This window comes from Natator depressus, chromosome 4 (assembly GCF_965152275.1).
Source record: "Natator depressus isolate rNatDep1 chromosome 4, rNatDep2.hap1, whole genome shotgun sequence".
NCBI classification, from domain to species: Eukaryota; Metazoa; Chordata; order Testudines; family Cheloniidae; genus Natator; species Natator depressus.
This window is the reverse complement of record NC_134237.1, coordinates 116094344-116116307: the sequence shown is the minus strand read 5'-3', so window position 1 is coordinate 116116307 and position 21964 is coordinate 116094344. Positions and strand designations below refer to the sequence as shown.

At 40.6% G+C, this 21964-nt stretch overlaps 1 protein-coding gene across 5 annotated transcripts in view; it reads left to right on the top strand.

Annotated features, from left to right (window-relative positions):
- Nucleotides 1–21964, top strand: part of JAKMIP1 (janus kinase and microtubule interacting protein 1) — a 257995-nt gene that overhangs the window by 119740 nt on the left and 116291 nt on the right. For 4 of the 5 annotated variants that reach the window (XM_074951703.1, XM_074951707.1, XM_074951704.1 and 1 more), the window contains 2 exons: nt 6105–6321; nt 11160–11438. In XM_074951703.1, coding sequence (XP_074807804.1) covers nt 11310–11438 — 129 coding nt within the window. In that variant the 5' untranslated portion in view covers nt 6105–6321; nt 11160–11309. Of the gene's footprint in view, nt 1–6104; nt 6378–11159; nt 11439–21964 lie in introns of all 5 variants that reach the window. The other variant, XM_074951705.1, reaches the window with a different exon arrangement.

The window sequence follows — 21964 nt, the reverse complement described above, 5'->3', positions numbered from 1 at the left end:
TTCAATTGTACCAGCATATGACCCCAAGTAAAATTTGAATGCAGTTTCGTTGTGTGTGTGTGTGTGTGTGTGTGTGTGTGTCTGAATGGATGAGGAGAGAGGATGCAGGGATCGACCAAAAAAAAAAATACCCCCGCAAAAGCCAAAAATGAGTTAGTCTGTGGTAGAACTCGTCGGGAAATTTTCAGCAAAACAGGGTCTTGAACTTGGGTCTCCCACATGCCATATGAGTGAACCCACCCTCAGGCTATTTGTGTGGGTGTGATTGATTTATTGATTGTGATTTTTCATCCAAAAATATTGAAAGGTCTATTTTGGGATGATGCAGAATGGGAAAATTTTCATGGAAGAAGAAGACCATTTCTCACCCAGCTCTACTCTGAGGTTTGAAATACAGTTGGTTTACAGGAAACTGTCAGTAGCACATGTACGTCCAATAATATAGAACTACGTGTTAGACACCATTCAGGCACTGCAAGGATGGTCCCATATAAGTACCTAGATGTATAGTACTGTGTCCCAGGTGCTTTTGGTTGTCTTCAGGAGAGAGCACTTCCTCTACATCCCTCAGGCAGCTTCTGAGGTATATTAAAAGATGAGTCTCCCTCTGTACCCTGCGTACTTTACAGAATGCACCACTGCATGCTTTGTAAAGTGCACATAAGATTCACAAGGATTGAGACAAGGACTTCAGGCCCTGTGCATCTTGTCAAATGCATAATCATGTGTGGGAGGTCACTGCACTTTATAAGGGACTAAAACAAAGGCTTTCACATGGACAAGCAGCTTAATTCCCCAGTCCCCATCACTTGGTGTCTTCACAGGGGGCTGTGGCTGGCTGGAAGCTTTTAGAGGACAGTGGATTGTCAGGTTGTGGAGGGATGTAGGGAACAGTGTTATGGGGAGAGATGGTTTGCATAAGAAGAAACGCAAGTTGTCCTAGCAGGCACCTTCCACAATTGCAAAACTATTGAGTGTCATGGAATAAGAGCACTCCTATTGTGTGGCTCCTTAACACGCCTACAGCTACAGAAACGCCTGTCAGCTGGTGAAGCTTGTGAGAGAGGTCGCTGTGGCCTCCTAGGAGGTGGGGTCAGGGAGCCATTAACTTTGGAACTCTTCTGTAGACATTAGCAGTGTACTTATCTCCTGTACAGGCCCAACAGAGCAAGAGGAGAGGGAAGTCCTCTTTCTGCACTCCTTGGGAGGACCAAGCAAGAACAGTTTCAGTCCAGTGGTTTTCAGAAAGATAGGATTCAGAGTAACAGCCGTGTTAGTCTGTATTCATAAAAAGAAAAAAGAAAAGGAGTACTTGTGGCACCTTAGAGACTAACCAGTTTATTTGAGCATGAGCTTTCGTGAGCTACAGCTCACTTCATTGGATGCATAGCATATCGTGGAAACTGCAGAAGACATTATATACACACAGAGACCATGAAACAAAACTTCCTCCCACCCCACTCTCCTGCTGGTAACAGCTTATCTAAAGTGATCATCAAGTAGGACCATTTCCAGCACAAATCCAGGTTTTCTCACCCTTCCCCCCCCCACACACACATACAAACTCACTCTCCTGCTGGTAATAGCCCATCCCTCTTTGAAACCTCTCTTTATAATGCGCATGATAATCAAGGTGGGTCATTTCCAGCACTAATCCAGGTTTTCTCACCCCCCCCCACACCCCCCTCCAAAAACCCCACACACAAACTCACTCTCCTGCTGGCAATAGCTCATCTTACAATGTGCACAGCAATAATCCAAGTTTAACCAGAACGTCTTGGGGGGGGGGGGGGTTTGTAGGAAAAAAACAAGGGGAGATAGGCTACCTTGCATAATGACTTAGCCACTCCCAGTCTCTATTCAAGCCCAAATTAATAGTATCCAATTTGCAAATGAATTCCAATTCAGCAGTTTCTCGCTGGAGTCTGGATTTGAAGTTTTTTTGCTTTAAGATAGCGACCCTCATGTCTGTGATTGCGTGACCAGAGAGATTGAAGTGTTCTCCGACTGGTTTATGAATGTTATAATTCTTAACATCTGATTTGTGTCCATTTATTCTTTTACGTAGAGACTGTCCAGTTTGACCAATGTACATGGCAGAGGGGCATTGCTGGCACATGATGGCATATATCACATTGGTGGATGTGCAGGTGAACGAGCCTCTGATAGTGTGGCTGATGTTATTAGGCCCTGTGATGGTGTCCCCTGAATAGATATGTGGGCACAGTTGGCAACGGGCTTTGTTGCAAGGATAGGTTCCTGGGTTAGTGGTTCTGTTGTGTGGTATGTGGTTGTTGGTGAGTATTCGCTTCAGGTTGGGGGGCTGTCTGTAGGCAAGGACTGGCCTTTCTCCCAAGATTTGTGAGAGTGTTGGGTCATCCTTCAGGATAGGTTGTAGATCCTTAATAATGCGTTGGAGGGGTTTTAGTTGGGGGCTGAAGGTGACGGCTAGTGGCGTTCTGTTATTTTCTTTGTTAGGCCTGTCCTGTAGTAGGTGACTTCTGGGAACTCTTCTGGCTCTATCAATCTGTTTCTTCACTTCCGCAGGTGGGTATTGTAGTTGTAAGAATGCTTGATAGAGATCTTGTAGGTGTTTGTCTCTGTCTGAGGGGTTGGAGCAAATGCGGTTGTATCGCAGAGCTTGGCTTTAGACGATGGATCGTGTGGTGTGGTCAGGGTGAAAGCTGGAGGCATGTAGGTAGGAATAGCGGTCAGTAGGTTTCCGGTATAGGGTGGTGTTGATGTGACCATCGGTTATTAGCACTGTAGTGTCCAGGAAGTGGATCTCTTGTGTGGACTGGACCAGGCTGAGGTTGATGGTGGGATGGAAATTGTTGAAATCATGGTGGAATTCCTCAAGGGCTTCTTTTCCATGGGTCCAGATGATGAAGATGTCATCAATATAGCGCAAGTAAAGTAGGGGCGTTAGGGGACGAGAGCTGAGGAAGCGTTGTTCTAAATCAGCCATAAAAATGTTGGCATACTGTGGGGCCATGCGGGTACCCATATCAGAAAGATAGGAGAGGCTGTAAACAGGGGTTAGAATGGGAACTTCTATACAATCATAATTTCAGTGGTGGCTGTACTGCTATGATGTTGAACAGAACCTTCACAACAAGAAGATACAACCAAAACAAAACTAGGTCCTAGCCTTGTTTCAAAAATGGAATCTGAAATACTCATTGATCAAGTACTACAGGATATATTCGTAAACAGAATTGTGAACACAATATTGGAGAAGGATGATAAGTTTGTATGTCTTTTCCATTTCTGTGCACTCATAATATGGTGCTGCTTAATAACTCATATTAGTGTGAAATCAAATTCCCATGAACCTAAAGTATGTGGTAAATGTGAGTTTCCTGGGTGGTTTTCTTCACTCAGTGATAGTGCACTTGATGTTGCGATTGATGTCCGGGATTGCAATCTCTCATTCTTAAATATTGTAAATGTATAAGAATTTGCATGCTGTAAATAAAAAGGTCTACATGTTCTCCAGTTTAGTATGTAAAAATTGTTGCAAGGAACAAAATCTCTACTCTTGGAAAATTTCCAGGATCCTATTGCAATTCATTCATGCTTATGTGCTCAGAAGTTGCAGGCAGCTTGACTCTGATTAAATGTTATCAATAGTACCTGAGACAAGGTGGGTGAGGTAACGTCTTTTATTGGACACACTTCTGTTGGTGGAAGGGCTTTTGAGCTTCATTAACCTCTTCCTCTGGTCTAGGGAAGGTAATCAGAGTGTCTTCAATAATACCTGTTCGGTAAGTGGCACCTTTCTAGAGTTCTTCTTCTCAACCTCTAATGTCTAAGGCTGCAATTCAGCAAAGTGCTTAGGCATATGCTTAAGTTCACCCCTGTTCAGCAAAGCACTCAAGCTTTGAACTGTTTAAAATTAAGTATGTGCTTATGTTACTTCATTCCACAGAACCTACTGCTCTCTGCAGTTAAAACCACAGTTTGGATTTGTGTGCTAGAAAATGTAAGACATTTAATTAAAGCCTTGTAATTATTATCTGTGTTAATAGCCTTGACTAGTATAGGCCAATTTATGTTCATAAAGTATTAGAAACGGAATTAAGAAATTTTCCATCTCTTCTTATGAATACTTTATAAATCCTTGCCAAGCTAGTTACTTGCAAGGAGAAATATCCAAGTGTGCTTTTCCTGAAAATTCCTAATAAGAGTATGTGCTGAAAATGCTTCTATAAACTGAGTGTCTGAGACTAGGAAACCATGGATATCTGGTCTATAAAATTGGTTTTAATATGCTTAAACATCAATCCTAAACTGCTAAAATATGTAGTGCAGCCTCCCCAAGGCAAGTGCCTTTTATTTAAGACCATCATGTTCATCTTACTAGATCTATACAAATTGCATTTTCCTTTAACAAAAAATCCAAATTTTGAAAGTCTATTATAAATTTTACCAGGTACAAAACATATACACACACATACAAAATGGGAGGTGACTGCCGAGGAAGGATTACTGCAGAAAGGAATCTGGGGGTCATAGTGGATCACAAGCTAAATATGAGTCAACAGTGTAATGCTGTTGCAAAAAAAAGCAAACATCATTCTGGGATGTGTTAGCAGGAGCATTGTAAGCAAGACACAAGAAGTAATTCTTCCGCTCTACTCCGCGCTGATTAGGCCTCAACTGGAGTATTGCGTCCAGTTCTGGGAGCCACATTTCAGGAAAGATGTGGACAGATTGGAGAAAGTCCAGAGAAGAGCAACAAAAATGATTAAAGGTCTAGAAAACATGATCTATGAGGGAAGATTGAAAAAAATGGGTTTGTTTAGTCCGGAGAAGAGAAGACTGAGAGGGGACATAATTGTTTTCAAGTACATAAAAGGTGGTTACAAGGAGGCGGGAGAAAAATTGTTCTCCTTAACCTCTGAGGATAGGGCAAGAAGCAATGGGCTCAAATTGCAGCAAGGACGGTTAAGGCTGGACATTAGGAAAAACTTCCTAACTGTCAGGGTGGTTAAGCACTGGAATAAATTGCCTAGGGAGGTTGTGGAATCTCCATCATTGTCCAACCTGCTCTTAAAAATCCCCAAACACCTGTCAGGGATGGTCTAGATAATACGTAGTCCTGCCTTGAGTGCAGGGGACTGGACTAGATGACCTTTCGAGATCCCTTTCAGTTCTATGATTCTATGATGAAACAATAACAGAAACAAGCTTACTGATCTAATTTAAAAAAATCCCTTTAGCATCTTGATGGATAGAAGGTTACTTTCATTATGGGTCCTTGACTTTCCCTTCTTAGGATTCACTAAATCATAGAAAAGAGTCTATTGCTGCATGTAGACTGCTGTATTATTAATCTTTGGCTTAAAGGCAGAAGATGAAATCATTCTGTGAAGGAAAAATCTTGGTAAAAGACATTTTTTTAAATGGAATCAGTGTTCTCTGCCTGGCAGTGTAGTCACTAACCAAACAAAACAGCAATTGGTTTTGCCTGATGTCTAGGAAGATTCTTTTTAACTGACATTATTTCTTGCCCACATGTTTTCTGCCTCTCTTTATTTATTCTAATATTTCAGTCATGATGACTAATTAACAATTTTACCTGCTAGAAATCAAGTTGAATCTGAGTAGTATTGATTAATTTTGAAATCAAGGCTGAAATTCTGAATTTTGCATGGAAATTTCTAGTAAAATATAAAATATTTTGCATATAAAATAACATGCCAGTCACACTATTTCCTATTCTGAAAGCATATGACTCATGTACCCTAAAGACTTTTCTCTCCAGTAAATTCCATATGTTTAGCAGAGAATTGTTTTACATATGTCTGGATTTTTTAGAAATGAGTTTTTTTACAGAAGACACAGAAGCATGACTTCTGTTGTAACTTTTAAGCAAACATTAGTCCTCGGACTTTAGACTTTTTCACAGTCCCATGGAGAAAAAATTTTTTTTTGTATCTTGCATGTCATATAGTATTTATAAAGGTACAACACATTTATAAAGCTACAGCACAGCATTTATCAGGGACTTGTTAGCATGTGGCTGAAATGTTTCATTAAAGTTTAACATCTGTAGATTGGTAGATATATTATACAGCAATTTCTCATTTTGTTTTTAGGAAGAAAAGTCTAGAACCATCTATTAATCATTTCAGTGATGGTTCTGAAGAAGAGAATGGCTTCTGATGGTGACAGAGTGCATCCTTTGTATCCATAAAAAGATAAGTCAGAAGAAGAGAAATTGGAACTATTGATTGATATTTGTTCAGCTGATGGGGTTTCCTGACACCACTGAAGAAGTCTAATGGATTTTCCATCGCTAACATCACTGGAATGGTATGAAAATGGGACACAATCTTTCCTGGCAGAGTTGTTGTAAAATAATCGGTTAGGTAAGATTTGCTGACCACAGAAAACGTTTCCCATCTCCTCCCCCCCCCAACCAAAAACTTAACAGTCACTAGTTGAATCTTAACCCATTTTGTAAGATTTTTAATTTTATTTTACATTATTCTTACATGCTTGTTTTAATTTAAAGGGTGATGGTTTCTACCCTGCAGAAGGAATTAATAAGCTGATAATCCACAAACTACTGCTGCAAGGAGAACTTGTCAATATGGGGGGCGGGGAAGAAGGGAGCAGTGTTTCAGATTCACTTTTTTTCCCTCCATCATTTTCTTCCATTTTTGCCATATGATATAATTTGTATTCAAGTACTGCCAAGGCAATGATACATTCAAAGTACACACACACATAACTCTGACCAAAGACAATGGCAGTTTCCTGTCTTAACGGACTGCAGGATTACACACTGGGTGCTTTTGTGACGCTATATGTCAGGTTGCACCTTGTAAATTTATTAAATGAGTTGTTCAAGCTTCTGAATAGAGAGATTCAAATTTTGCCAAACTCTGGAATATTCTTTCCTTTTTCCAGTGTCATTTTGTTCACAATCTTACTGCATTGCCTCATCCCCTTGATCAAGAGCACTGACAGCTGTGGGATATTCAGCCTGTTTATGACTAGACCATGGCTGGTCCTAATGCAGCTGCACTGGAGGAATATGGGGAGTAATATACACTCTCTCATTGCATGGCCTACCTGCATCTGGGTGCCGGGTATAGGGTGGGGGTTGAGAACAGGCTATATATGCCCATTGCTCCTCCCTGTGAGGATGTGAGCAGAGAGGGGCATGGGGAGGGGCAGGAAGTAGGAGGTGCCTGGACTTCTCATCTCGCCAGTGTTGCTAACTATTGTGATTTTGTCATGTGTCACAATATTTGACGATTTGCTTCAAGCTCCAGCTCCTGAAGTCAGGTGATTAGATGATGATCTCCGCTTTCATTTTAATCAAGTTAGTTTCTAGCTCTTGTGATTACAGAGAAAAGCTTGGAAATGGGACCCAAGTGTATGATAAAGGCTCAAAAATCAGGAGGCAAAGTGAGAGAACCCAAATGGCATTATTATTTTTAAAATTGTATTAACCCAATCTCATTAGTTTGGGAGGGGGGAAGGGCATGACTTGTGCAGTACTGCTTCCCTCAAAACACACTGACTGATGGAGGTAGTAGAGTGTGAGTGGGGCATAAGTATCTGCACCAGGTATAATGCTAGTGAGAATTACACTCTTATTCCCCCTGGGAGCAAGAGGGGATCCTCTCCAAGTCACAGCTCCTTCCTCTGCCTGCTCCTGAGGTGGCACCGTTGTGTACCGCTCCCTGCTCAGGGTATTGAGCAAAGGTTTAATTTAGCAATTAATGATCCTGGTTACAAACCATCTGATAAGCAACTGAGAGGATAGTGCTGGATTTGCTTGATTTCTGAATCTTTAAACTGGTTTTAAAAATACAGTGGTGAGTGTTACCCTGAGTAGGAGTGATGAAAATGTGTTACATTTATGCAGTTAACCCCAAACTTTCCAACGTAGGTGCCGAAAGTTAGATACCCAAATTCACCTGGAATAAGTACCTGATTTGTCAGAGGTTTTGAGTAATGGCAGCTGGCGTTGAGCTGGAACTCACTGGAGGTGAATTTTGAAGTCAATGGGAGCAGTACGTGCTCAGCAGCTCTGTAAATCAGGCTACCTGCTTCATGCTTAAATGTGGGTTGAAGTGCCTATCTGTAGGCACCCATATTAAAAAGTTTGGTCTTAATGTGGTATAATATCTCCACATCTTATCTTCATGTGGCACATCCTCCACATGAGGATATCGTAAATCAACTGAAATGGAATGGCTCTGGCTCAGTCAGAGCTCAGGGATACTGTACAGTTAATGACTCAAAAGTACGTGGTAACTTCCAGTATAATATCAACATCACTTCACGTTGACTTATTTCTGTCCTCCATATTTCCTGTATGCCCATGTCAAATAAGGCTACCTTGGTGTTTGTCTTTTGTGATAGAAGAACAAATTCCATTTCTAAATTTACATACTAAAATATCTGTAGCTCAAGTGTTCTTACTCTTCCATGTTAAGGTATTTTACAAAAGATCAGATGAGACATGTAAAATAATTCTAGCAATCCAAACACTTGAGGGTGATTTTGATTTCCTTACTTGGAATTCAATGTGAATTTAGCCTATCCTATGTAAATACAATAGGAATTTTGCTTGGGTATGGGTTTCAGGAATAGCTCCTTGGAGAGTATCTGAGAATCTCAGTCTACCTTCAAGTTTAGAAGGAATTCATACTTTTGAAAGCTTTTGTCATGACATAGAGTACTTCTAATTACAACCTCACTTTGGTTTATTTTAACCTCTTCATTAAAGACGGTCCCAGAGGTATGTAACTTTTTAAACTGAATTTGAATCCAAATTTCCCACAAAAGTAGGGAGTAGTGGAGGCAATGTTTTGATTATGGGTCATCTCTAATCTAGAAGATAATGGAATATATCATATGCAGTAGCTAGCTGTTCTCTTTTAATAATAATAATAATAATAATAATAATTAATAATCATAATAAAGGCAGAAAAAGCCTTAAGAGCCACCTATTCCATGAAGGGTTCTTGTTACATGGAGTTTGGTTTTTTTGCCTTGAATTTGCATTTATCTCTAGAATCACTGCACTACGCACATGTAATTGCTTTTTGAATTTCTTCTGGCCTTCAGTGTTCCCTTGTGCCATATTCCCAGTCCCTTCAGGGTTACTTCTCAGTTTCTCTCTCTTTCCTTATGGCAGGAGACCTCTGCTCTTCTCCTGGAGTTGGGTAATTCAGGCAGTTGTTACCTCTCTCCTTTGGCCAGGAGTGCCCAGTTCTCCTGCATCTGGGTTGTAATTTTAGTCCAGTGCAGGACCTTAGCCAGCTTCTCCCTCAGCTTCCCATGTAGTTCTCAGGCTCAGAGGGTTTGGTAGCTGCCTTCTGCTGGTATCTGACCTTTTTATGAGGGACTAGGCAGGATATATGCTAGTCCCCATCCCTGATTGTTTGGGTGAGATGGGAGCCTTGCCATGCTCTCTCTGCAAGGCTTCTCAGATCCTTAAAGATACAGTGAAAAGCATCATTCATTCCCAAGACGGCTTCCTCTCTCTCCGTATCCCCATTCCATCCTTATATTGAACTTCTTATATCCATAAACGGCCATGCCACATGTTGCAGGGGGGACTGACAACTAGGCACTACTACCTTTAAGGGGCAGACTACCCTATCACAATGAGATTTTATGGTTGGAAAGAGGTAGGGGTAGGACTACAAAACAAAACAATTTTTTTTTTAATTGTAGTCAATTAAAAAGGAGCCTCTGGTCTATTTATACTGGATCCTAATGGGAAACTGAGGCAAATACTCACTAGTAGTGTTGTCTAATTCAGTAATTAGAACAAGGGCCTGGGAATCAGGATTCTAGGTTTCTGTTCCTTGTTTGGTACTGATCTGAGCAGAGAGGTGTTACTTTGGGCAAGTCATTTGACTCCTATAAATCTGTTTACCTATGTGTTAGTTGAGTATGTTACTTGCATATTTTTGTTGTTGTTACATTATAAGTTAATGTTTGTGAACACTTTGTCTATAGTGTCTTTAATTTAAGGATCTCAAACACCAAGTGCTAAAGACTGTATTTGTCTTCGGTAATAATACAGCCCCTGAATTAGCAAAAACATATTAGGTACCAAAGCAATATTTGTGTGCCCAATTGCAAATACCTTAAGAATGCCAAAATTGTGGCATATAATTTGGTGATGAAGATTAAATGGATATTTAAAAAATTGAAGTCAGTTTGCCAACTAATTCGCTGCCAAGAGTAAGTGCTGCTGTTCCTGCATTCTGTGAATAACTTGGTGTTCCATAGGTGATCAGGAAGAAAATCAGATTTAGTTTCTGTAACTAATCAGTATGCAAACTAATCTACAATTTCCTACTTATTTGGAATTAGAGTTCTTTATATGGTATTGATACACTCCTTGAATATTTTATAAATCTGATTTAAATAAACAAACACTTTACCTGGACACATGCTTGGGAATATAATTGGAGTTAAAGGAGCTTAGTATTTTTGGATTTGATTTTCAGGTGGCATGCAATTTTCCATAGCATATGCAACCTTATAATATATTACTATTATAATTACAGAATTGTTTCTGTAAATAATAACTAATGGTGACTTTTATTTCCTGACTCCCTTAAGGCAAGAGGTTGTAATGGAACTTTAAGTTAATATTGTACAATTTCCTGTTCTATTTACAACATGAATTAAATGTAATGACGCCTCTTGAAGTCAGTGGCAAACTCCCACTGGCTTCAGATGACACAAGATCAGGCCCAGTGTCAGTTGTGAATGGTCAGTCTCTCTCAGGATCAGGTCCTAAATAAGAAGTGATTCATGTTTTTGTTAATATCTGCTCTTTAACATGACAAGAAGGAAATCAATTTCTGGGAAACAGGGTTGGAGTGTGTGCATATTTAGATAATGAGGTGTTGTGTGGGGGAAAAGTTACATATGTGCAACTTTTACTTTTCTGGTCTTTGTTTTCTACCTCTATAAAAGCACCGTATACTGTATCTTACTGGGTATGCTAGAGAAAAGTACTACAAATTTTTAATGCTTTTTATGTAATTGCTTGAAGTAACACAGATTTATTTTATAATCCATTCTATGACTTTTGTTTGTTGATGTCTCATTTTGTCAAACCGTGCTGCAGTCTAATAGGTCTGTTTCTTCTTCTCCGTTTCTTCCAGGATATGAGAGAAATCAGCCATGATGGAAAAGTATTACATGCAGGACTGTGTTGAGGACTACTTGAATTGTTAATGTCTAACACAGAGGATTGCTTGGCTATTGGTTCAGTGTGGCGGGAGGGATTTTTACTATAAACTTTAAAAATAACTATGTCCAAGAAAAGCCGTGCCAAGGGAGAGAGATCCGACATGGAGATAGAAGCAGTTCAGGCTGCTAATGAGGAACTACGGATTAAACTGACCAACATCCAGATAGAATTCCAGCAAGAAAAAAGCAAGGTATGTGTCTGCATGTTCTAAGAATGCTTCAGAGTGGTATGTTAGGCTATGAACCAGCAGACAATTTGACACCAATGTCTCTCAAAAATAATGTACTTTCAAAATTAGTTGATATTGGCTTGGATCTCCACACTGTTCTATGGACTGTACACTGGCTGAGGGACCATGGCCAGAATGAAATGAATAAAGAGTGAAGTATTAAACCGTGAGATGTGTAGTGAAATGTAATTGTTCTAGGTCCAGTCTTATTTAAAATCTTCATTAATAACCTGCAAGAGGGAGTAAATGTCTGTCTGTTAAATATGCAGTGTTGCTAAATCGAGAGGTATTAACAAAATGTGACTAAAGGAAATAAAATGAATGATCAGGAGGTTTGTATCAGAGCTTAGTTTTTCAAACTGTGAAAGGAATTGAAGGGAAAGTTGAACTCCTAAGTCACATTCAAAGCATTCCACTTAAATGCATATGCAGAATGCAGACTGACTGTGGAAATCATTGATGCAGTCCTGATTTGATCCCATTAGGTTGCATGTGTTATTGGCTATTTGCATTTGGAACAGCGGTCTAAATGTTGCTCTTCACACTGTAATTGCTCCAGATATGTGAATAATCAGTGGCAAACCCAAGAGATTTTGTTCATTCATCAATTATATATATTTAAACAGCTGTTAGCATATATAATTTTATTTCCTTGCAGCATCTCAGAGGTGGATGGACCAGTAGGCTTATTATTAATTCATTTAGTACCTTCAGTGCACTTGACTCCCTACAAAACACAAAGAATTTTATAGACTGTCAGATCCACTCTAATATTTTTTCTGCAGTTAAAGATAGTCTCAGAAGTGTTATATGTAACCCATAGCATGAATAAATATGGGTGAGATAATGATGTAAAGAATAAATTCTGATCTCTACACTAAATTTTTCACATAGCTGAGTAAAAGATTTCACATACATCCCTTTGCATGTGGATTCAGAGACTTGTAGTCAGAGCAAACATTTTATCACTACCCACTAACACTTCCAGGTGGCTCATCTTGTCTTTTTCCATCATTATTTTTAAGGTAGATTTTGAAGCAGAAGCAAAAAATTCTTTGTCTGCCATTTACAAGATATAAAAATGGTCTCGACTAACACTTTTTTTCTGCTTGGTCTTTCATCTGAAGACTGTTCGTTACTGGAACAGGAGAATCTTCATAGGATCTTTGGAGTTGTGATTCTGCATTAGGCTATCAGCTGATCTCCAGCTCTACTTCCTCTTCTGTGCCCTCTATAACTTTCTGAGAGGGTAATGATGCTGGATCTTAGGCTTTGTCTACACTACACAGCTTTTAGCGACACCGCCATGTCGCTAAAAGTCGGGCAGTGTAAATGCTGTTTGTTGGCACTTTTGCTGACAAAATACTTCCACCCCCTACGAGCTGGATTCGCGTTGTCGACAGGAGAGCACTCCTGCCGACAACGAGCCATTTACACTACCATTTGCTGCGGCAAAACTTTTGTCTTTCGAGGGGAGCAGCTTTTTTAAGCACCTGTGAATGACAAAAGTTTTGTCATTCCATTGGCAGTGTAGACAAAGCCTTACACAGTGTTGTTATTTTATATAGTTAATTTAAATAAAATGTTGCAGACGAAAACTCAGATTTTTTTTTCTTTCGAACAAGATCTTGCTCAGTTGCCATAATAAATTCAGTATGGAGCTAGTAGAAAATCAGAATTTCTGTCCCCTGGGAAATTGACATTTGTTTTTCATCACAAATTGGGACAAAATGTTAAAATATTTTGCGGAACAGAAAGTTATGAAAAACCTACTTACAGATAGAAATTTTTACTTTTCCTTCTTGCACATTCCTCCTTAGAGTTTACTTTTAAACTGTGGCGTTTGAGCTGCAGCCTGATCCCTTCTTAATGCTGCTTGTGCATTAGTCAGCAGAATTGGTGTGCGAACTGTGCAGCCAATGTTATTGCTGTTCCCCTCTGCCTCCCCTTCCCCCACAGATAAAATGAGTAAACTGTAATGCTGGGGGTGGTACAAAGCTTTCTGGGCTTCTTAGTAGAACAGGCCAGGAAGCTTGCCAGCCATTCAGGCCTGTAAACCCAGGGAGAGACTGACAATTGTGCTGTAGCGCCGCTATCCTTTTATAGTATCTCAGTGCTGCTGTGTTTTAAAAGACAATTCTCAGTTTAAATTTCACCATTGTATCAAATTTGAAAAAAAAATTTATTTCTCAGCTATTTTGCTTCATTTTCGTTCTTAAAGTAGCTCATATGTATAGGCAACGCCAGTGGCCTGATAGTGTGACTGCTGCATTATTTTACCATTAGAAACCATCTGCTTTGGAAGTTACCTTAAACTTATATTCTCCCAGCTGGAGGGTTGCCATCCATGGTTGCCATGGTGGAAACTCTGTGTTTATGAAAGGAATCAGGGATATGTAAATGAAAGAAGCCAGGCTGCATTGCCCTAAAATCCAGCACTTCTTTAATGCAGCCAGGACAATTGCACAGCAATACCTGTATCCCCTACAGTGCGGGTGACGCCATCCACACTTCATGTCCCATACTCTTCCTCAAACCACACACCCCTGCCATCCAAGTAGTGAGGGAGGGGATGCTACCTAATCAGTGTGTCTAATGGAGGAGTAAAAGGGTAGATGTGAGTAAGTGGTAAATGGGTAACAGTAAATCTGAAAGGATTAGGCCACACTAGTTGTTTGTTATTGTCAGAGTATAGGGATAGGGCCTGAGACAGAAGATTAAATCCTGGTTCTATAAAAGTTAATGGGGCTAGGATTTCACCTAGAGAGAAGTGAGTTTGATTGAGGGAATGACCTCGTGTGCTGTCACTGAGTTCTCTGTACTATCAGATCATGAAGCTCCTGCGCAATGATCAGAAGAGCTAAGAGACATAAGGAAGGTGAGCTAGTAGCAGAGACAGTCCAACAGGTGGCAACGGATGCCTCAGACACCACAGTGAGACACCACAATGGATGCCTCAGACAGCACAGAGGTCTGTGGCCACAGTGGTGGCAATGTTTAGAGCATTGTAGCTCCTGGCTACAGCTGAGGACTTGCCCTTTGAGAGAACAGAGCTATTTAGCAAGTGAAGAAAATTCTCCATACTCTTGAAAGACTCAAAGGCCACTTTGTGGTGCCTGGGGATTTACATTCCAGCCCTGTTTTGCAAGCCATGCTGTATGCAAACCTACTTGAGGCCACAGACGCATCCAGCCGCCACAGGCCACTGGAGTACCATGCCAAGAAAAACTCAAAATACAACAAAGGGCCCTAGTTCTCCTCCTCCTCCTCAGCAGCACGCCCAACTCTTATGACACATCAGCAAATTTATGGAGCCACATCAGATCCAGTCAAGTGAGCACCTCTTTTGGAAGCTGCCTTGCCCTATTCCATCGGGTGTGATCTGCCTCGATGTCAGACAGATCGGTGTCAGAAATCATTGCCCATGACTACCACATCCCTTTCCGGGGCCCGGCGTCATTGTTTCATCTAGGAGCCACAGAGGAGGTTCCACCAGAGTTCAGGGGATGGAGCTCCTACTCCAGATATCTCCTCATTCAAAAGCAGAAAGGGGGTCTTTGTCCTATCCTAGTCCTGGGAGACTCAACAGATTGATATGCCTGGAGCCCATGTTTTTTGCAAATGTTAAATAACAAAATAAAATGAAAAACTGACCACACAGTTGCTCCTAGGGCTCCTATCCTGTGGGGCTGGACTCAGCTCCCCACTGAACGTGTTCTAATCTAGTCCAAGGGCTCACAGTTCCACTTTCTCAAGTTTGGCCTGGCTGAAGCACCGTCATGACAGGGAGGCAAGGGGGTGCCTGGCCCAAACCTGAGCAGTGCTGCAACCCTGTGCCCCAGATTGCAGGGCATCTGCCGTAGCCTGGTGGGACAGCAGCTGCTGCTGCAAGGTAAGTGCAGGGCGGGCTCACTCTGTAACCCACAGCCTGAGTGAGGAGCTGGACCCAATGTTGTGGGATAGGAGCCACAGGAGCTGCCACTGCAGCCCACATGGGGGCAGGACCTGACATTTATCCTCTCATTTGCTGAGGCAGTTTTGGCTGTCCAAACCTTTTGCAGATGTCCACACAGTCTCCCATACCCCACCAGCCTGCCAGGACATAATATCTCAGAACCAAGGTCAGATGCTCAGTCATTACACCTGTCATAAATAGAAAGGGAAGGGTAAACCCCTTTAAAATCCCTCCTGGCCAGAGGAAATCTCCTCTCACCTGTAAAGGGTTAAGAAGCTAAAGGTAACCTCGCTAGCACCTGACCAAAATGACCAATGAGGAGACAAGATACTTTCAAAAGCTGGTAGGAGGGAGAGAAACAAAGGGTTTGTGTGTCTGTCTACATTTTGTCTTTGCCGGGGATAGACCAGGAATGAAGCCTTAGAACTTTTAGTAAGTAATCTAGCTAGGTATGTGTTAGATTATGATTTCTTTAAATGGCTGAGAAAAGAATTGTGCTGAATAGAATAACTATTTCTGTCTGTGTATCCTTTTTGTAACTTAAGGTTTTTGCCTAGAGGGGTTCTCTATGTTTTGAATCTAATTACCCTGTAAGGTATTTACCATCCTGATTTTACAGGGGGGATTTCTTATTTCTAATTCTATTTTTATTAAAAGTCTTCTTGTAAGAAAACTGAATGCTTTTTCATTGTTCTCAGATCCAGGGGTTTGGGTCTGTGGTCACCTATGCAAATTGGTGAGGCTTTTTATCCAACATTTCCCAGGAAAGGGAGGGTGCAAGTGTTGGGAGGATTGTTCATTGTTCTTAAGATCCAAGGGTCTGGGTCTGTAGTCACCTAGGCAAATTGGTGAGGCTTTTTACCAAACCTTGTCCAGGAAGTAGGGTGCAAGGTTTTTGGGAAGTATTTTGGGGGGAAAGACGTGTCCAAACAGCTCTTCCCCAGTAACCAGTATTTGTTTGGTGGTGGTAGCGGCCAATCCAAGGACAAAAGGGTAGAATATTTTGTACCTTGGGGAAGTTTTGACCTAAGCTGGTAAAGATAAGCTTAGGAGGTTTTTCATGCAGGTCCCCACATCTGTACCCTAGAGTTCAGAGTGAGGGAGGAACCTTGACAACACCCAATGGCTTGGATGTTGGCTGGTTGAGAATTGGTGGCAGAGACTGCTCCCTACAGGTTCAGGAAGCTGCATTTCTCTCTATGCCTTTCTTATTCTCTTCCCTTTTGTGTTTGTCTAGTTTTGTCTTCTGGGAAGCAGCAGCAACAGCTTCAGCCCATCTTAACTGTCCTTTTGAGGAAAAGAGAAGTTAGTTATTTCCATCTTAGATATCATCTAAAAGACTGTCAAAAAGGATACTTTTCTAAAAACTCTCTGCAGCTAAAGAGAAAGGGATGTTGTTAAAGTGAAAGCCTTATTTAATATCATGTCTTTCAGATGCTTTGCTTTGCTTTGTTTAACTACTTTTCTGTATCTCTGTTCAAATGTTACAAAGGATTTTTAATGGTGTGCTTGCCATGGTGCTAAGCGGGATGAGGCCTCTGAATACCAAACTCTGAACCTTGTATAAAACTGTTTATTATGTTGGACAGTGGCTGAGTTATATTAACATCCTTGGCCCATATATTCCACCTAAATTAATGCAACAGTGCTAGCACTGTTTAGGTATGCATGGGTCATTGCAATTCTAATTTTGGTCTTAAATTTTACAAGCTTTGAGATCTTGAAATAGCACCTGAGATTCAGCCTAAATGAGATATTTCACCCCAGTGGACTCGGTGTATTAGTTTTATGATTTCTAAATTAATTGGCTCCATAAAATCTCCTCATTTCTTGAAATTTCTTTTGGGTGTGGAAGTTTGGTACCGCCACGATGGAATCTATGGCCAGTACAATGCTATGACTGAAAAGTGAGTTTTTAAAACTTAACTTTTTTGATGTATGAAACTTAAGAAAACAACATGGTGTTGTTATAGGAGCAACAATGCTTTTAAATTTTCCTTTATAATGAAGAAAAATATGGAAAAATGTATGTAACGTAAAGAAGAATTTAAAACACTGCTGTTGATAAAAAGCAAGAAAGAGATTACTTGGAAGAACTGAACATATATAAATCAGTAGTTCTGTCTGCTATATATGCCAGGTACAAAGGGATTTATCTAGTTAACTTTCTGAACCATAAGCAATTTGTAGAGAAATGAAGAGGTACCAGAGAATTGAAGGGGGAAAATATAGTAACCATCTTCAGATAAGGAAGAAAAGATTATTTTGGTAAATACCGTCTATGCTTGTATTAGATAGTAATAAAAATGTATGCTTCAGGGCATAAGTTAACCATTAACTGCATGAAGTTAGAAAGAAGCTTTCTCTTTGGGCAAGTTATTCCATGATTGTCTGTTGGGTTTTCTTGACGTATCTGAACCTGACCAAAAACAACAAGGAGTCTGGTGGCACCTTAAAGACTAACAGATTTATTTGGGCATAAGCTTTCGCGGGTAAAACATCACTTCTTCAGATGCATCTCCTTGTTGTTTTTGTGGATACAGACTAACACGGCTACCCCTTGATACTTGAACCTGACCAGTGGTTAGAGGCAGGATATATTGAAAAAGATGGATATTCTGATTTGGTAGTTCTATGTTTGTGTCTTTTAAACCTACATTCTCAATCCCTAGTAAAATAATGGGGAGGGGGGAAAACAAGAGAGTACTTGTAAGCATCTGAAGGGTAACAAAATATTGAAAATAAGGAGCAGAAAATTATAAAGAATAAATAAGGCCAGCCTCATTTTGATTATAATGTAAAATTAGTAAATGAAGGGAATACAGTAGATTCCATCAGATTTCTGGAACAGTAACACATGATTCAGTTGGGTGTGGGAGAAGGGTTATGATCCAAGGATTGACAGACTTCTTTATTGTTAGGAAGAGCATGTAATGAAGCACATTAATTAAACTCACAGATGGTACGAAGTTGGTATGGATAGAGATACAACACAATGGGACCGAAAAGCATTACAAATATTGCCAGGGATAACAATATAAAATTCAAGTCAGTACCTCTGGGGGAAGATATTAACACTCCCACACATTTGGAGGGAGGGAGATAATGAGAAGGTCATAATACCAAAAGAGACCTGGAGGTGTTGGAGAACAGGAAATTAGATGATATTGCAGTGCAGTATGAAACAATTTCTAATAATTTTCTAGCCCAAATGTGAGCTAGGTTCCTCACAATAAATACACTGCCCCATGTGAGATTGTGTACCGGTTCTTAAAGTCTGTAGTAAGAAGCCCAACTGCAAGGGTTTAGTAAGAGATTAGGAAGAAGCTTCACAGTGAAGCAGAGAAAGACAGGCAGGTAGCTTCGGGAATAAGAGGTCCTATTTTCCTTAATTAATAGAAGTCCCTTGTTCAGTTTTGAGCATAACGCAACTTGTTCCGTGATTCTTTGACATTGTCACATGACTCTCAAGATTTTACAATCTAAGGAGCAGCAGGAAGGAGAGTGATAAAGAATGGGAGAGAATAGGGAGAGCAGGAAAGGGAAGTTCTGGGTTGGCATGTGTACATCTTGTTGGGGGTGTGGAGGTGCTAAGAGAGTACTTGTGAGCAGTGAAGTTGGGCCTGATGAGGAAAGGAATACAGAGGAGGGTCGATGTGGTGAGAAAAGGATGCTGATAAAGGTCATATAGATAAAAGTGGGTGGCAGGGTGAGGCAAGGCTGACAGGTAAAATGACTGGTGGCAACAAGAGAGTTGAAATTGGAGGTATCTGATGGGGGGATGGAAAGTGCGGATTCTGACATCAGGAGGACTGAGGTGGTGGCAGTGTAGCTGTAAACCTTTGCACTGTCTGTTGCTTCTGCCACTTTTAGCCTCGGGTTTGGAATAGAGGCATGTAGAAGGAGGTGCCTGGTACAGACTACAGGTTGGGAGGCCACTGAAGTTGGTGTCTGATCTAGTGGAGAAGCCATGGGAGGCTGGGCAGGCAGTCTCCATTAGAACATTTTCTGTAGGATTTGTGTATAAAAAAAAATTAAATTCTATAGGATGGTTAATGTTTTATTTCTGATATTCTGTATGAGATCATATACCACACTCATTATTACTATCGTATCTGAGTGCCTTCCAGGAGAAGGGACTAACTTCTGTCATGTGTGGTCTCTTATCCTCTACCCAGGGAGAGACATGTGCAGTGGAGTGTTTTGTTCTGGAATTTTTAAAATATGTAATATATATGTATGAGTGGGGCTATATAATTATGTTAAAGAAGGCAAGGTCGAAGAAATGTGCCTTACACTGGGAGTGGAAGGTGGTGAAATTTGTGATGATCCTTAGTTTCTGAGGGAGTTCACTCCAAAGTCTTGGGCCAGCACCCCAAAAAGCTGTCTCCTGTATAGACAAGATTTACCCTTACTATAACAAGTTCCATTTTTCCAGAGGAGCAAAGTTGTCAGCCATGGTCTTCATCTTGGCCATTGAGCTCCTTGAAGAGAAGGACTGAGATCTTGAGCTTGGTTCAGTATCCTATGGGAAGCCTGTGTCAGGAGCGGAGATAGGTTTGATATATTTGTGGTACCCAGTGTTGCTATGGAGATGTGCTTCAGTGTTCTCTACCAGCTGGTCCCTAGGGCCTGAGTGCTACATGCCCAACAATACTGCATTGCTGTTATGCAGCCAAGAGATGACAAAGGTGTGAATAACTGAGGCCAGGCCATTTTTTGCCAGGATGGGATGAGGTCTTCTAGACAACCAGAGATGGTAGAAAGTGTTGTTGGCAGATAATGGTATGTGAGCACTCAACATTGGCAAGGAATCCAGAAGTACTACTAAACTATGGACTGAATTGACCAATTGTGAGTGTGTGAGACTCAATTAAAGGAGACTTCAATTAAAGGAGACTGCTCCAAGTCTGTACACCCTTCAGAATGCTTCCCTTTGTTCTATGTCTTGCTTGGGTTGCAGGAATATAACATTTAAAAAAATTAAATCCCATAGGATGGTTCAAAACCTTACAGAAAGGTTATCATTTTCTATTAAATGTAGAGGATTTTTAGAGTGATTTTTATAGAAACTCTTACATTTCTATAGAAGCCTATTGGTTTAAGTCCTACTAAATTCTATAGAGGGTTTGCTGGTTCAGTGGCTCCTGATGTCCCTTCTGGTCTCTCTCTAGCTCAGTACATTTTAGCACTGGAACATCATAATCCAGTTCTAGATGATGGACAAGAACATAAGAAAGGCCATACTGGGTCAGACCAAAGGTGCATCCAGCCCAGTATCCTGTCTACCGACAGTGGTCAATGCCAGGTGCCCCAGAGGGAGTGAACCTAATAGGTAATGATCTAGTGATCTCTCTCCTGCCATCCATCTCCACCCTCTGACAAACAGAGGCTAGGGACACCATTCCTTACCCACCCTGGCTAATGGTAACTCATGTTTTTATATACCTCTATGATATCCCCCCTTAGTCTCCTCTTTTCCAAGCTGAAAAGTCCTAGCCTCTTTAATCTCTCCTCATATGGGACCCGTTCTATACCCCTAATCATTTTAGTTGCCGTTTTTGGAACCTTTTCTAATGCCAGTATATCTTTTTTGAGATGAGGGGACCACATCTGTACGCAGTATTCAAGATCTGGACGTACCATGGATTTATATAAGGGCAATAAGATATTCTCCGTCTTATTCTCTATCCCTTTTTTAATGATTCCTAACATCCAGTTTGCTTTTTTGACTGCTGCTGCACACTGCATGGACATCTTCAGAGAACTATCCACGATGACTCCAAGATCTCTTTCCTGATTCGTTGTAGCTAAATTAGCCCCCATCATACTGTATGTATAGTTGGGGTTATTTTTTCCAATGTGCATTACTTTACATTTATCCACATTAAATTTCATTTGCCATTTTGTTGCCCAATCACTTAGTTTTGTGAGATCTCTTTGAAGTTCTTCACAGTCTGCTTTGGTTTTAACTATCTTGAGCAGTTTAGTATCATCTGCAAACTTTGCCACCTCACTGTTTACGCCTTTCTCCAGATCATTTATAAATAAGTTGAATAGGATTGGTACTAGGACTAACCCTTGGGGAACACCACTAGTTACCCCTCTCCATTCTGAAAATATACCATTTATTCCTACCCTTTGTTCCCTGTCTTTTAACCAGTTCTCAATCCATGAAAGGATCTTCCCTCTTATCCCATGACAACTTAATTTATTTAAAAGCCTTTGGTGAGGGACCTTGTCAAAGGCTTTCTGGAAATCTAAGTACACTGTGTTCACAGGATCCCCCTTGTCCACATGTTTGTTGACCCCCTCAAAGAACTCTAATAGATTAGTAAGACATGATCTCCCTTTACAGAAACCATGTTGACTTTTACCCAACAATTTATGTTCTTCTACGTGTCTGACAATTTTATTCTTTACTATTGTTTCAACTAATTTGACCGGTACGGACGTTAGACTTACCGGTCTGTAATTGCCAGGATCACCTCTAGAGCCCTTGTTAAATATTGGTGTTATATTAGCTATCTTC